General features: G+C 41.4%; 1 protein-coding gene across 5 annotated transcripts in view; it reads left to right on the top strand.

Moving 5' to 3' along the window:
* Positions 1–14,799, top strand: part of SGCE (sarcoglycan epsilon) — a 176,399-nt gene extending 161,600 nt beyond the window's left edge. For 4 of the 5 annotated variants that reach the window (XM_063921401.1, XM_063921404.1, XM_063921400.1 and 1 more), the window contains 2 exons: positions 11,826–11,860; positions 14,269–14,799. In XM_063921401.1, the coding sequence (XP_063777471.1) occupies positions 11,826–11,860; positions 14,269–14,319 (86 nt within the window). In that variant the 3' untranslated portion in view covers positions 14,320–14,799. The remainder of the gene's footprint in view (positions 1–11,825; positions 11,861–14,268) is intronic. The other variant, XM_063921403.1, reaches the window with a different exon arrangement.
* The last annotated feature ends 1,851 nt before the right edge of the window (positions 14,800–16,650 follow it).

The following is a 16,650-nucleotide window of genomic DNA, read 5'->3' as shown; positions in this document are numbered from 1 at the left end:
CTAAATCCACCGCATGACGCTGGGGCTCCACAGGCGGAGCCAGGAGCGGTGGGGGCGCGTCTCCGAAATTTCAGCCACCAGTGGGTTCGCTCACGGGTGGATCCTTGGGCTATACAAATTGTGTCTCAAGGATACAAGCTGGAATTCGAGGTGACGCCCCCTCACCGTTACCTAAAATCGGCCTTGCCAGCTTCCCCCAGGGAAAGGGAGGTAGTGTTGGCAGCAATTCACAAGCTATATCTCCAGCAGGTGGTAGTGAAGGTTCCCCTCCTTCAACAGGGAGGGGGTTACTATTCCACCATGTTTGTGGTACCGAAACCGGACGGTTCGGTCAGACCCATTTTGAATTTAAAATCCCTGAATATTTATCTGAAGAAATTCAAGTTCAAGATGGAATCGCTCAGGGCGGTCATTGCAAGCCTGGAGGAAGGGGATTTTCTGGTGTCTCTGGACATCAAGGATGCGTACTTACATGTCCCCATTTATCCACCTCATCAGGAGTACCTCACGTTTGTGGTACAGGACTGTCATTACCAATTCCAGACGTTGCCGTTTGGCCTGTCCACGGCACCAAGAATATTTACCAAGGTGATGGCGGAAATGATGGTGCTCCTTCGGAAGCAAGGGGTTACAATTATCCCATACTTGGACGATCTCCTCATAAAGGCGAGGTCCAGGGAGCGGTTGCTGATCAGCGTAGCACGCTCTCAGGAAGTGTTGCTACAGCACGGCTGGATTCTGAATATTCCAAAGTCGCAGCTGATTCCTACGACGCGTCTGCCCTTCCTGGGCATGATTCTGGACACAAACCAGAAAAAGGTGTTTCTCCCGGAGGAGAAGGCTCAGGAGCTTGTGACTCTGGTCAGAGGCCTCCTAAAACCAAAACAGGTATCGGTGCATCACTGCACGCGAGTCCTGGGAAAGATGGTGGCGTCATACGAAGCCATTCCCTTCGGCAGGTTCCATGCAAAGACCTTTCAGTGGGATCTGTTGGACAAGTGGTCCGGATCGCATCTTCAGATGCATCGGCTGATCACCCTGTCCCCCAGGGCCAGGGTGTCTCTTCTGTGGTGGCTGCAAAGTGCTCACCTCCTCGAGGGCCGCAGGTTCGGCATACAGGACTGGGTCCTGGTGACCACGGATGCAAGCCTCCGAGGATGGGGGGCAGTCACTCAAGGAAGAAACTTCCAGGGGCTGTGGTCAAGTCAGGAGACTTGTCTGCACATCAATATCCTGGAACTAAGGGCCATATACAACGTCCTGAGTCAAGCGGAGCCTCTGCTTCGAAACCAACCAGTGCTGATTCAGTCAGACAACATCACTGCAGTGGCCCATGTAAACCGCCAGGGCGGCACAAGAAGCAGGGTGGCAATGGCAGAAGCCACCAGGACTCTTCGTTGGGCGGAGAATCACGTACTAGCACTGTCAGCAGTGTTCATTCCGGGAGTGGACAACTGGGAAGCAGACTTCCTCAGCAGGCACGACCTCCACCCGGGAGAGTGGAGACTTCATCAAGAAGTCTTCACGCAGATTGCAAATCGATGGGAACTGCCACAGGTGGACATGATGGCGTCCCGTCTCAACAAAAAGCTAAAAAGGTATTGCGCCAGGTCAAGGGACCCTCAGGCGATAGCTGTGGACGCACTAGTAACACCATGGGTGTTCCAAAAAATAGTAAATTGCTGCGCTTGAATAAAAGCTGCTTTCTTTAAAAATAAATTTGTTTTTTTTGGGGGTTGAAAGCGCTAGTGGTTAAAATAAAAAACAAAATGTTATTGATATATAAAGAAGGGGGGGATTATGTGAATAAATAACAAGCGGTACCTGTGAAAAAGAAAAATGTTAATAAAATAATGTTTACACTCTTTTGAGTGAATTTGTAAGGAGTAACCCGTGCAGTTATTAGGAGTCCCGGTTGTCCTACCTGTCCCTGCGCTATGTTTTTCCGGAGCTGCTGGTGAGCACAGCGGCTCTGATCCTGAGTGCAGCGGATGGTTGGTGGCGCCGAGTCCCGCTGCGTCCAGCGGGGCTGTGTGCGCGCTGATGTCTTCCGGCTCCCGTGACCGCTATTGACGGCGGGTGGTGTTGCGGCCGATGTCCTGGCCGTTTAGCGGGCTTGTTTTCTCCTTGTTGAACAGTCACCAACGCGTTTCATGCAGTGTGCACTTTTTCGAGGAGGAATAAAAAGATTTTTATTTGAGCTTCTAATTTATATTAGAAAATACCGGAACTTCCGCCCGGAAGTGACTTCATTTTTGGTGGGAACCATATGTTAGGTTTTCCACATAAAGGAAAGGCTACAAAGAACCATCCATGTAATTGAGAAAAATTTAAAAGAAAAAATATGAAACAGGTGGTGTTTTTTGGGTACCGCTGTTTGTTAATTTGAACTTTTAGAGTGAATAATTTTTTATTCTCTTTATTTTTTGTGTTGTCTGATAAATATTGGGTATTTTATTATTTTTAACTGATGATGGCTATTTTTTTTATTAGTTTTTTATTAGATTTGATGAAAATTATTTTTTTCTTAAAAAGGGATTCAATTCAAATTCTATATTCAGGCCTTTCGGGGCCATGGTTTTCAAGTCAAAGATCCACCTTGTTTCCACCATTTTTAATTCTTCAGAGATATTGCCTCCTCTCCAGTTGGCGTATATTTTTCTGATCACCAAGAATTTCGTTCCTTCTGGGTTTTTATTGTGGACCTCAAGGTAGTGTTTGGAAACATTGTGCGTAGATAGTCCCTTTTTTATGTTATTGATGTGTTCGGCAAATCTAATTTTTGCTTTTCTTTTTGTCTGTCCAATGTATTGGAGGTTACAGGGGCATTGTAGGAGGTAAATTACTCCTTCTGTATCGCAGCTCAGCATTTGGTTAATGGGGTAAGTTTTTCCTGTTGTTGTGGATGAAAAGTTTGTTGTTTTTCTCGTTGTCCTGTTGCTTATCATGCAAGCTTTGCAATTTAGGCATTGTCTGAAGCCTTTATTGTCAGGATCACAGTTCTTTTTACTTTGATGATGTAAATGACTTTTCACGATTGTCTGTTTAATGGTTTGGGCTTTTCGGTAAATAAGTCTTGGTTGTTCAGGTAGTAAGTATTTTAGTGTTTCGTCCAGTTGTAAGATTGGCCAATGTTTCCGTATCATCTTTTCCACTATTGCTGTATTGCTGTTATATTGGGTGATGAAAGGTATTTGGATGGGATTTTCCTTTTTGTTCTTATATTGTATAAGGTCCTTTCTGTCGATTTGTTTCAATCTGTCGATGTGATTTTGAATTTCCACCTTTGAATAACCCTTTTCTATAAAGTTGTTTTTCATGTGTTCACTTTGTATAAGGAAAGTTTCTTCATCTGTACAATTCCTTCGTAATCTTTGGATTTGACCCCCTGGGATGTTTTTGATCCATTTTCTGTGGTGATTACTGTGGGTAGGGAGTGTGTTGTTCCCATTAACTTCTTTAAAGTGTGTTCTGGTTTTTATTTTTTGATGCTCGATATATATTTCGAGGTCTAAAAAAATTACTTGTTGCCGACTGATTGTTGTGGTAAAGACTAAATTTAGTTGGTTATTGTTTATATGTAACAGGAAATCTTGTAACTTTTATTCAGGTCCATCCCAAATAAAGATTACGTCGTCTATGTAACGATACCAGCAAACTAGATTTTCTGAAAAGGTATTTTCTGTCCAGATTGTGTCGTCTTCCCATTTTGACACGAAAAGGTTTGCATAACTTGGAGCCAGGGGCGTACCCATCGCGGTACCACATTTCTGGAGAAAGAATTTGTCATTGTACCAAAAGTAATTGTGAGTCAGAATGAATTCGATGTTTGCCATGATGAAATTTATTTGCTGGTTTGGAATGGTGGTTTGTGTGGATAAATAGTGTCTCGTGTGAGCACAGCCTGCTTCATGTGAAATGCACGTATATAGTGATTTGACATCCGCGGTTCCTAGTGTGTATGATGTTTTCCAGGTTATATTTTCTAGGATTTGCAGAATGCTGATTGTATCTTTTAGATAGCTTTTCTGTCGAGTCACTAAATTCTGTAAAAAATGGTCAGTGTATTTGGATAAATTTGAAGTGATTGAATTGATACCAGAAATGATCGGTCGTCCAGGTGGATTTGTCAAATGTTTATGGATTTTTGGCAAAAAATAAAATGTTGGAATTTTTGGCTCTGGTTGAAAAAGGTAGTCGAATTCTTTTTTCTTAATGATGCCAATTTCTAGGCCTTCTTCGAGGTGTTCATGTAGTTCTTTTATAAATCTTTGTGTGGGGTCTTGGTCCAACATTGTGTAAGTGTCAGTGTCTCCTAGTAGGCGTTCTGCTTCAAGTTCATATTGTTCTCTTTGCATGATGACGATGCCTCCGCCTTTATCCGCGGGTTTGATTACTATAGTTTCGTCTTTTTTCAATTCTGTTAAGGCTGTGCTTTCTTCTTTTGTCATATTGTATCTGATTTTCTGTTTTAAGGGGATTTTATCGATGTCCTCTTCCATAGCTTTCTGAAATGTGTTGATGAATGGTCCTTTACAGTGTGTCGGGTTAAATATTGATGTGGGTTTGAAAGGTGTGTGGTGATATTCTTCTATTGATGTTTGTGGAGTTACGATCTGTGTATTTTGGAAATACTTTTTGATGGTTAATTTTCTTATAAATTTTTGGAGATCTATATAGAGGTTAAAGTTATCCACTTTCGAGTGGGGCGCAAATTTCAAACCTTTTTTCAATAGTTGTTTTTGAGGTACTGTTAGTTCTTTCTTGCTTAGATTGAAAATGGTGGTTTTCTGTTCTGTGTAGATGGGCTTCTTTTTGTTTTTTATGCCCCCTCTTGTTCCTCTTTTTCTTTTTTGTGTTTTTTGGATCTTTTGTTCATGGGTGACACTCTTTGGTCTGGTGGTTTTTTCCCTATATGGCTGTTCTCTAAAAAAAACTTGAATGTCTTCTTCAGAAGTATATTCATCTGTGCTATCGCAATGATTCCTTTTTGTGGATTGTTTCCTCCCTTTATTGAATTGAGTTGCTGGTGGATTTTTTTCTTCTTTTTCTTGATTTTTTCTCTGAATTGTGTGTAGAAGAGATGAAAATTGATTTTCTTCTTCTTGTTTTGTTGCCTGTTCTCCTCGATTGAATGAGTTTCTTGCTATGGATTCTTGACAGGTGAAATTTTTTTGGTTGTATGGTTTATATTCTCGCTGATTTCTGTAAGGTGGTCTCTGTTGAATGAGGGGTTTCTTCTCTTTTGTGTGGTTTTGAGAGTTGTAGATGGAGAATTTCCTTTGATTTCTTGTCTCATTGGAATTGAATTTTTTATTCATATTTTGCATTGGTCTAGTTGTTTGAGTGGTTCTTTTTTCATTCTTAGCTTGTTGATAAGCCCGTTGTTCATCAATGTCCCGTTTGAATTTTTAGCTACCAGTTTATAAATTGCTGCTGCTAATGACATCTTTTAAATCAACCCACCTGTCATATAATAAAAACAGAAACAATATAGAAAATATTTTTTCAACCACCATCATACAAAATGAGCCTCCAATTGAGGACGAAAGGTTTTGTAACCAATTCCTCAAACTGGACAAATTATATATACAGGAATCCAAACAATGGTGGGAAATCACAACCCTAAATAAATATCTAGAAAATAATATGATTCCACGAGGACTTCGAGTACAGAAAAATGCAACATTTGAACCGATACAACAAAATTTCTACACCGAATGGAATCAAATCCTAGACACCTGCTCAAAGGAACTGATTAAATTAATCATAAGGGATAGAGAAATATCCATCGAAAAAATAAAAGAAAATATTCAAATATATGAGAAAAGATTTGAACCGCTGGCCCACATGCAAGACTTCAAAAATCTCATGAAAATGACAGATGACAAAATGAACAAACTAGAAGACGACATCATGATCCAAAAACAAAGAAAATTCAAACGGGACATTGATGAACAACGGGCTTATCAACAAGCTAAGAATGAAAAAAGAACCACTCAAACAACTAGACCAATGCAAAATATGAATAAAAAATTCAATTCCAATGAGACAAGAAATCAAAGGAAATTCTCCATCTACAACTCTCAAAACCACACAAAAGAGAAGAAACCCCTCATTCAACAGAGACCACCTTACAGAAATCAGCGAGAATATAAACCATACAACCAAAAAAATTTCACCTATCAAGAATCCATAGCAAGAAACTCATTCAATCGAGGAGAACAGGCGGCAAAACAAGAAGAAGAAAATCAATTTTCATCTCTTCTACACACAATTCAGAGAAAAAATCAAGAAAAAGAAGAAAAAAATCCACCAGCAACTCAATTCAATAAAGGGAGGAAACAATCCACAAAAAGGAATCATTGCGATAGCACAGATGAATATACTTCTGAAGAAGACATTCAAGTTTTTTTAGAGAACAGCCATATAGGGAAAAAACCACCAGACCAAAGAGTGTCACCCATGAACAAAAGATCCAAAAAACACAAAGAACAAGAAAAAGAGGAACAAGAGGGGGCATAAAAAACAAAAAGAAGCCCATCTACACAGAACAGAAAACCACCATTTTCAATCTAAGCAAGAAAGAACTAACAGTACCTCAAAAACAACTATTGAAAAAAGGTTTGAAATTTGCGCCCCACTCGAAAGTGGATAACTTTAACCTCTATATAGATCTCCAAAAATTTATAAGAAAATTAACCATCAAAAAGTATTTCCAAAATACACAGATCGTAACTCCACAAACATCAATAGAAGAATATCACCACACACCTTTCAAACCCACATCAATATTTAACCCGACACACTGTAAAGGACCATTCATCAACACATTTCAGAAAGCTATGGAAGAGGACATCGATAAAATCCCCTTAAAACAGAAAATCAGATACAATATGACAAAAGAAGAAAGCACAGCCTTAACAGAATTGAAAAAAGACGAAACTATAGTAATCAAACCCGCGGATAAAGGCGGAGGCATCGTCATCATGCAAAGAGAACAATATGAACTTGAAGCAGAACGCCTACTAGGAGACACTGACACTTACACAATGTTGGACCAAGACCCCACACAAAGATTTATAAAAGAACTACATGAACACCTCGAAGAAGGCCTAGAAATTGGCATCATTAAGAAAAAATAATTCGACTACCTTTTTCAACCAGAGCCAAAAATTCCAACATTTTATTTTTTGCCAAAAATCCATAAACATTTGACAAATCCACCTTGACGACCGATCATTTCTGGTATCAATTCAATCACTTCAAATTTATCCAAATACACTGACCATTTTTTACAGAATTTAGTGACTCGACAGAAAAGCTATCTAAAAGATACAATCAGCATTCTGCAAATCCTAGAAAATATAACCTGGAAAACATCATACACACTAGGAACCGCGGATGTCAAATCACTATATACGTGCATTTCACATGAAGCAGGCTGTGCTCACACGAGACACTATTTATCCACACAAACCACCATTTCAAACCAGCAAATAAATTTCATCATGGCAAACATCGAATTCATTCTGACTCACAATTACTTTTGGTACAATGACAAATTCTTTCTCCAGAAATGTGGTACCGCGATGGGTACGCCCCTGGCTCCAAGTTATGCAAACCTCTTCGTGTCAAAATGGGAAGACGACACAATCTGGACAGAAAATACCTTTTCAGAAAATCTAGTTTGCTGGTATCGTTACATAGACGACGTAATCTTTATTTGGGATGGACCTGAATAAAAGTTACAAGATTTCCTGTTACATATAAACAATAACCAACTAAATTTAGTCTTTACCACAACAATCAGTCGGCAACAAGTAATTTTTTTAGACCTCGAAATATATATCGAGCATCAAAAAATAAAAACCAGAACACACTTTAAAGAAGTTAATGGGAACAACACACTCCCTACCCACAGTAATCACCACAGAAAATGGATCAAAAACATCCCAGGGGGTCAAATCCAAAGATTACGAAGGAATTGTACAGATGAAGAAACTTTCCTTATACAAAGTGAACACATGAAAAACAACTTTATAGAAAAGGGTTATTCAAAGGTGGAAATTCAAAATCACATCGACAGATTGAAACAAATCGACAGAAAGGACCTTATACAATATAAGAACAAAAAGGAAAATCCCATCCAAATACCTTTCATCACCCAATATAACAGCAATACAGCAATAGTGGAAAAGATGATACGGAAACATTGGCCAATCTTACAACTGGACAAAACACTAAAATACTTACTACCTGAACAACCAAGAATTATTTACCGAAAAGCCCAAACCATTAAACAGACAATCGTGAAAAGTCATTTACATCATCAAAGTAAAAAGAACTGTGATCCTGACAATAAAGGCTTCAGACAATGCCTAAATTGCAAAGCTTGCATGATAAGCAACAGGACAACGAGAAAAACAACAAACTTTTCATCCACAACAACAGGAAAAACTTACCCCATTAACCAAATGCTGAGCTGCGATACAGAAGGAGTAATTTACCTCCTACAATGCCCCTGTAACCTCCAATACATTGGACAGACAAAAAGAAAAGCAAAAATTAGATTTGCCGAACACATCAATAACATAAAAAAGGGACTATCTACGCACAATGTTTCCAAACACTACCTTGAGGTCCACAATAAAAACACAGAAGGAACGAAATTCTTGGTGATCAGAAAAATATACGCCAACTGGAGAGGAGGCAATATCTCTGAAGAATTAAAAATGGTGGAAACAAGGTGGATCTTTGACTTGAAAACCATGGCCCCGAAAGGCCTGAATATAGAATTTGAATTGAATCCCTTTTTAAGAAAAAAATAATTTTCATCAAATCTAATAAAAAACTAATAAAAAAAATAGCCATCATCAGTTAAAAATAATAAAATACCCAATATTTATCAGACAACACAAAAAATAAAGAGAATAAAAAATTATTCACTCTAAAAGTTCAAATTAACAAACAGCGGTACCCAAAAAACACCACCTGTTTCATATTTTTTCTTTTAAATTTTTCTCAATTACATGGATGGTTCTTTGTAGCCTTTCCTTTATGTGGAAACCCTAACATATGGTTCCCACCAAAAATGAAGTCACTTCCGGGCGGAAGTTCCGGTATTTTTTAATATAAATTAGAAGCTCAAATAAAAATCTTTTTATTCCTCCTCGAAAAAGTGCACACTGCATGAAACGCGTTGGTGACTGTTCAACAAGGAGAAAACAAGCCCGCTAAACGGCCAGGACATCGGCCGCAACACCACCCGCCGTCAATAGCGGTCACGGGAGCCGGAAGACATCAGCGCGCACACAGCCCCGCTGGACGCAGCGGGACTCGGCGCCACCAACCATCCGCTGCACTCAGGATCAGAGCCGCTGTGCTCACCAGCAGCTCCGGAAAAACATAGCGCAGGGACAGGTAGGACAACCGGGACTCCTAATAACTGCACGGGTTACTCCTTACAAATTCACTCAAAAGAGTGTAAACATTATTTTATTAACATTTTTCTTTTTCACAGGTACCGCTTGTTATTTATTCACATAATCCCCCCCTTCTTTATATATCAATAACATTTTGTTTTTTATTTTAACCACTAGCGCTTTCAACCCCCCAAAAAAACCATGGGTGTTCCAGTCGGTCTATGTGTTTCCTCCTCTTCCTCTCATACCAAAGGTGCTGAGAATTGTAAGAAAAAGAGGAGTGAGAACAATACTCATTGTTCCGGATTGGCCAAGAAGGACTTGGTACCCGGAATTGCAAGAAATGCTCAAAGAGGACCCATGGCCTCTGCCTCTCAGACAGGACCTGTTACAACAAGGGCCCTGTCTGTTCCAAGACTTACCGCGGCTGCGTTTAACGGCATGGCGGTTGAACGCCGGATCCTAGCGGAAAAAGGCATTCCGGATGAAGTTATTCCTACGCTGATAAAGGCTAGGAAGGACGTGACAGCAAAGCATTATCACCGTATATGGCGAAAATATGTTGCTTGGTGTGAAGCCAGGAAGGCCCCTACAGAGGAATTCCAGCTGGGTCGATTCCTGCACTTCCTACAGTCAGGAGTGACTATGGGCCTAAAATTAGGGTCCATAAAGGTCCAGATTTCGGCCCTATCCATTTTCTTCCAAAAAGAACTGGCTTCACTGCCTGAGGTTCAGACGTTTGTTAAGGGAGTGCTGCATATTCAGCCCCCTTTTGTGCCACCAGTGGCACCTTGGGATCTTAACGTGGTGTTGAGTTTCCTGAAATCCCACTGGTGTGAGCCACTTAAGACCGTGGAGCTAAAGTATCTCACGTGGAAAGTGGTCATGCTGTTGGCCTTAGCTTCGGCTAGGCGTGTGTCAGAATTGGCGGCTTTGTCATGTAAAAGCCCCTATCTGGTTTTCCATATGGATAGGGCAGAATTGCGGACTCGTCCGCAATTTCTGCCAAAGGTGGTGTCATCCTTTCATTTGAACCAACCTATTGTGGTGCCTGCGGCTACTTGTGACTTGGAGGATTCCAAGTTGCTTGACGTAGTCCGGGCTTTGAAGATTTATGTGACCAGAACGGCTGGAGTCAGGAAGACTGACTCGCTGTTTGTCCTGTATGCATCCAACAAGCTGGGTGCTCCTGCTTCAAAGCAAACTATTGCTCGCTGGATCTGTAGCACGATTCAGCAGGCTCATTCTGTGGCTGGATTGCCGCATCCAAAATCAGTGAAAGCCCATTCCACAAGAAAGGTGGGCTCTTCTTGGGCAGCTGCCCGAGGGGTCTCGGCATTACAGCTTTGCCGAGCTGCTACTTGGTCGGGTTCAAACACATTTGCAAAGTTCTACAAGTTTGATACCCTGGCTGAGGAGGACCTTGAGTTTGCCCATTCGGTGCTGCAGAGTCATCCGCACTCTCTCGCCCGTTTGGGAGCTTTGGTATAATCCCCATGGTCCTTACGGAGTCCCCAGCATCCACTAGGACGTTAGAGAAAATAAGATTTTACTCACCGGTAAATCTATTTCTCGTAGTCCGTAGTGGATGCTGGGCGCCCGTCCCAAGTGCGGACTTTCTGCAATACGTGTACATAGTTATTGCTTACTAAAGGGTTATGTTATGTGGCATCAGTTGAGTGATGCTTGTTTGTTGTTCATACTGTTAACTGGGTAAATTTATCACGTGTTATACGGTGTGATTGGTGTGGCTGGTATGAGTCTTACCCTGGATTCCAAAATCCTTTCCTTGTAATGTCAGCTCTTCCGGGCACAGTTTCCTTAACTGAGGTCTGGAGGAGGGGCATAGAGGGAGGAGCCAGTGCACACCAGGTATTACTAAATCTTTCTTTAGAGTGCCCAGTCTCCTGCGGAGCCCATCTATTCCCCATGGTCCTTACGGAGTCCCCAGCATCCACTACGGACTACGAGAAATAGATTTACCGGTGAGTAAAATCTTATTTTTGACTATTTATTTTGTAACCTCAATAATAAAGTGAAATCAGAAGAATTAAAAATTCTGTTTTATCTACTGTGCATCAGTGGCTGCCAAACATTCCTTGTCCTCACCCAGTACTTGTAGTGGATCTGCTCACAGGAGCAAAGGTGGATATATCAGCCTATTGGGATGCTGATTGCTCTATCTATGCTCCTGGGTGGACAGCCACAACACGTGCACTGCTGGTGAGGTCTAGGAGCAGAGACCACCGCTACAGGCCCTGGATGTAACTGCCTCCGAAATTCTGGTCAGCAGCAAATGCGGTAACCCTAATATAAAATGCTGTAATAGAACTGTAGATAAAGAGTATTTGGGGATTTCATTAAGTTCTTCCTCTTTATTGCTGCTTTCGGGATCCAAAGGAGAGTTTCGCATGACAACCTTTCAAAGATTTGAGGTGAGTATAAACTAAGTTCTGTAATGCAAAGTGCTCAGTGATTGGCATAAAGGAGTTTGTGTTGGGGGTATATCAATCCCTAAACAAAATATATTCAGGGACTATGCACCATTTTATCCAGGATTTTTTAGCTGCAGGGGTATGGCCCCCACAGGTTCTGGTTTTCCTGTACAGTTTCCTTTTGTCTGCCAGAAATCAGTCATGAATTGTATGTAGTTTTAATTCTTGGGGGGAGGTGTATCAAACCTTGGAGAGTGATAAAGTACTAACCAATCAGCTCCTGTCATTTTTCAAACAAACAAAATGGCAATTAGAAGTTGATTTGTTGGTACTGTATCTCTCCCCAAGCCTTGATACACCTCCCCCTTGATGAGCTCTATTAATAGGATAAGTAGGACTAGGTGTCCATAACTGTTTTACTTTATGTGGAACCTTAAATCAAATCCTGGGTGGATTATTATAACCTATGCAAATTTTAGATCACGTGAGCATCCTGCTTTGGCCTAAGCAGTATAGTGCTTCCCCCTCTGTCAAAAAGTTGTGTACCCACATTGCAGGTGTTTGTTGCACTGGGAATATACAAGAAGGATGGATGGTTGACATCTATAAAATGTGCCGATACACTATTCACAAAAATACATTTAGATGCGTATGGGTGGTCATTCTGAGTTGTTCGCTCTGTAATTTTCTTCACATCGCAGCGATTTTCCGCTAATTGCGCATGCGCAATGTTCGCACTGCGACTGCGCCAAGTAAATTTGCTAAGAAGTTTGGTATTTTACTCACGGCATTACGAGGTTTTTTCTTCGTTCTGGTGATCGTAATGTGATTGACAGGAAGTGGGTGTTTCTGGGCGGAAACTTGCCGTTTTATGGGAGTGTTTGACAAAACTCTGCCGTTTCTGGGAAAAACGCGGGAGTGGCTGGAGAAACGGAGGAGTGTCTGGGCGAACGCTGGGTGTGTTTGTGACGTCAAACCAGGAACGAAACTGACTGAACTGATCGCAGTGGCAGAGTAAGTCCCGAGCTACTCAGAAACTGCTAAGAAGTGTCTATTCGCAATTTCGAGAATCTTTCGTTCGCAATTTTGCTAAGCTAAGATTCACTCCCAGAGGGCGGCGGCTTAGCGTGTGCAATGCTGCTAAAAGCAGCTTGCGAGCGAACAACTCGGAATGAGGGCCCTATTGTGATTTGTACAACTTTAAATATAACATACACATGCACCCAATACACAGATGTGACCGTCAGCATCTTAAAATAAATCTGCACCAGGGCATCAGATGCAAAAAGATATGTCAGTTAAAACAGGTATATTAAACTAAATGCTAGGCAAAAATCATAGCACAGCAAAGGATTAAATGAGGATGGAATGTTTTGTGCATGATAAGTGGTTTCCTTTAAACCTCATGAGTTTATTCTAAAGTTTGCACCTTTCAAAACCGCCACACATAGGATGCGACTATATGATACCGCCAGGGTTGAACTGGCCCACAGGTGTACAGGTGAAATCCCTGGTGGGCCCCACCTCCTCCTGTAGGGATCAGACTCCAGACTCAGATTATTCATTGTTATGGTGCCCATACACTTGTGCGATGAAATCGCACCTGAACTGCCAAGGTGACTACCATGCGATAGATCACATGGTAATCGCGCGATGGGCACGTCACCGTAGAGTGGGAGTTGCCTCCGTCCGCTCCCGGCGGGTGCCCATTGCACACCGCAGTGTGATATATAGCATGTGTTTTTAAAACACATGCAATCGCACTGCGATTCGATAAATATTCAATGCAGCACATACTATCTTGATACGCAAGATTCGACCGGCGTGCCCACGCATCACGTCACAAGGTACCTAAAATGTGCATACAATCCTTCGATTTCTCTCACAGATCCAGTCGAAATCGAAGGTTAGCACTGATTATCTCACAAGTGTATGGGCACCATTACTCTACTAGAGGGCCAGTAACTTGGTGGAGTAGGACCATGGATGAAATTGGATACGTGGTTCGTTTCTATGGAAACTACACCAAGATTAGCCCACCTGCCAATCAAAGTGGGAGGTCCAGACAGAGCCCTGTTCTCTCCTTTATAAAAGGTCCGTGTTCTTTGCAGGCTATGACTTCTCTAGTGCTTGGTCAAGTCCATCGGTGTGGGCTGCCCATACCCCTTAATCTTGAGCCCCTACCACTGCATTCTATGGTGGATCCTTCATGCCCCAGTCCTACACTTGATACCGCAGATTAATACATAATGCATCTGATTGGTAGTGGTTTCAAACTCTTAGTAGTACTTCAGCAGTTAATGTAAGATATAGACAAGTTGACTTACTATCTGGATTAGTAGATCTGATTATTATTTCTCTTGAGTAAGCCTTTTGCTTTGTGAAAAGTCATAATTTCATCTTCGCAGGTCAATGGTATACCTGAGGAGCGGAAACTGACAGAAGCGATGAACTTATAACAAACACGCCAAGTCACAGTCACCATTTTCTTACAAACTTTGCAGCTTTGGAGGAAAGATGTACCCAGCATGGCCCAGACCTGTTTAACTGCATTATGTTACGTCACTTTACATTTGGGGATTTTGTATGACTTTTGTAAACTCGTGAAGAACAACTAATATCTGTACATATTGGATCAGTGGACAATAATATTGCTGGATTATTTTGATTCACACCAAGGATGAACCACTCTGGATGGAGAAGCATTTGTTGAGTATTAAAGGCAACAAAATAAAGCTAAACTGATGTATTTAGGAATCATTAAAACTAAAACCAAATTCATCCAGAATCGGGTATTGCCAGTGTACACTAAAAATTGTGAATGAAAAAAGAAAATCTATAACATTTATATATACAGTTGTGTTCAGTCTACATTTGTTATTCGGGTAGAAAATATTGCTTTCTTGAAGCACAATTAAATAATCAGGATCAAAGGTTCACATTTAAAGTTTGTTTTCAGAATGGTCTGGTGAATGCACGTGGAAATGCGAAGCGCCGGTGTGCGCACTTTATAGAGCGGTGTCTCATCGCAATGCTCCATCCCTGCTCTTTTCCATTTATATTGACGGGGAGGGGGGGCTGGACTGCACACCCTAATTCTAAACATAATAAGTGGTGCTACCCTGCTGAGACTTTTAGTGCCACACAGAAAAAAAGAGAAAATGCAGACGTACACTCTTAAGTACTAAGAACACTGCTAATCAGAACAATTATAATTATAAAGCAGGTCCTGTGCTCTGGCCTTGAACCTTGGGATTGTTAGGGACCCACCTGATGAGGGCACCTGGTTGTGGTAGGTGGGCACATATTTCTAACCTCAATTTTACTCTATGTTATATTATAATTGTTCTGATTTGCAGTGTTCTTAGTACTTATGGGGTGCACCTGCATTTTCTCTTTTTCCAATTATATTGACGTTATGGGGGAAACCTTGTTCCCTGCGACATGAGAATGAACAACAGCATTTTCTGAGCTGAATCTATGTGAAAGCCTTTTCTTTCACTATAGCCATAAAAGAGTTTGCGAGCTTGAGAATGATGTGCTATTGTAATTTGAATGGTTCCAGTACTGTGGTGATTAGACAACTCTTAAGGCCCATATAGACGGGCCGATGCGGGAGAGATGTGTGCTGAGCGAACCGCTCAGCACACATCTCTCCCGCCGATCAGCACAGCGCGATCTGTGCTGAGTGTGCGGGGGGAGACGGGGGAGCCGCTCACTTCATCCAGCGGGTGAAGTGAGCAACCCGCTAGATTGGCCTGCATGCAGGCCAATCTAGCACCAGCGATAGCGATGCGCGGAGCTGCGCATCGCTATCGCTGAGGGGGCTACACATGGAGCGATAATGCTCAAATTCTAAGCAATCTAGTCAGATTGCTTAGAATATCACTCCGTGAGTACCCCCCTTTAGGGTGGGTGTAAAAGCAGAGGCGTCTCTAAGCACAGCCTGAAGGAGAGTCTGACTGGGGAGCGGCATAGTGTTGAGATCATTTGTTGTTTTTTGTTTGTTTTATAAATGTTTGCTTTGGAACAAATTTGTGGTAGAAATTAACGGTAAATTCTTTAATGCATCCTCATAGAGGTTCGAGCAGACACGAGTGAGATTTTCCTAGCTGTGTGTGCAGTCGCACATCATCTGAAGCTTGCTTTTCATTGAACCTCCATCTAAGGCATGTCTGGACACATACAGATTTCTGTGGGCCTCCCCACTGAAAACATTGTGCCATCATATGCACCTTCGGTGAGATACTATGGCCCCGAAAAAGAGTCTTCTGCGCACATGTCATATTTCCAATATATATAGTGTCAGTGCCATATTTCCAAAGTAATCCCTGGAATAATGTCTTCTGTCTGGCAGGTAAGTAAATGCAATGCAAAAACACAAGAAAGAAAGGAACCTATGGCGCTACTTGATATCTTGAAAAATTCAGTATCACTAATGCACAATATTTTTTATTTTATGGTTTGTTTATTCTGAGCAGCACATTAAGACAATAAATGAAAAGATAAGTGATTAAATAGACGTTCTAAAAAGACGGCAATGCCTCTGTATAAGAGTTGTGGTTTAATAACCACCCCAATAGTACTTGTCTGCAATTGTTAAAACTAGCTGCCGACACACTTGGTTGCTTGAGAGTAATTGATATAGTGTACGGGTAACAGTTATTAATGCCGGTATATGGGAAAGGGGTGGTGGATTATATGAAAAGAAGTTATTTCACATGAAACAAGTTCATAAGGCCATATGTAAAATATGTAAAATACGTGTAAATTACATACAGCAGTCACTT

Source organism: Pseudophryne corroboree, chromosome 5, assembly GCF_028390025.1.
Source record: "Pseudophryne corroboree isolate aPseCor3 chromosome 5, aPseCor3.hap2, whole genome shotgun sequence".
NCBI lineage: Eukaryota > Metazoa > Chordata > Amphibia > Anura > Myobatrachidae > Pseudophryne > Pseudophryne corroboree.
Note: the sequence above shows the minus strand (reverse complement) of the source record. Positions and strands in the feature narration are given on the sequence as shown.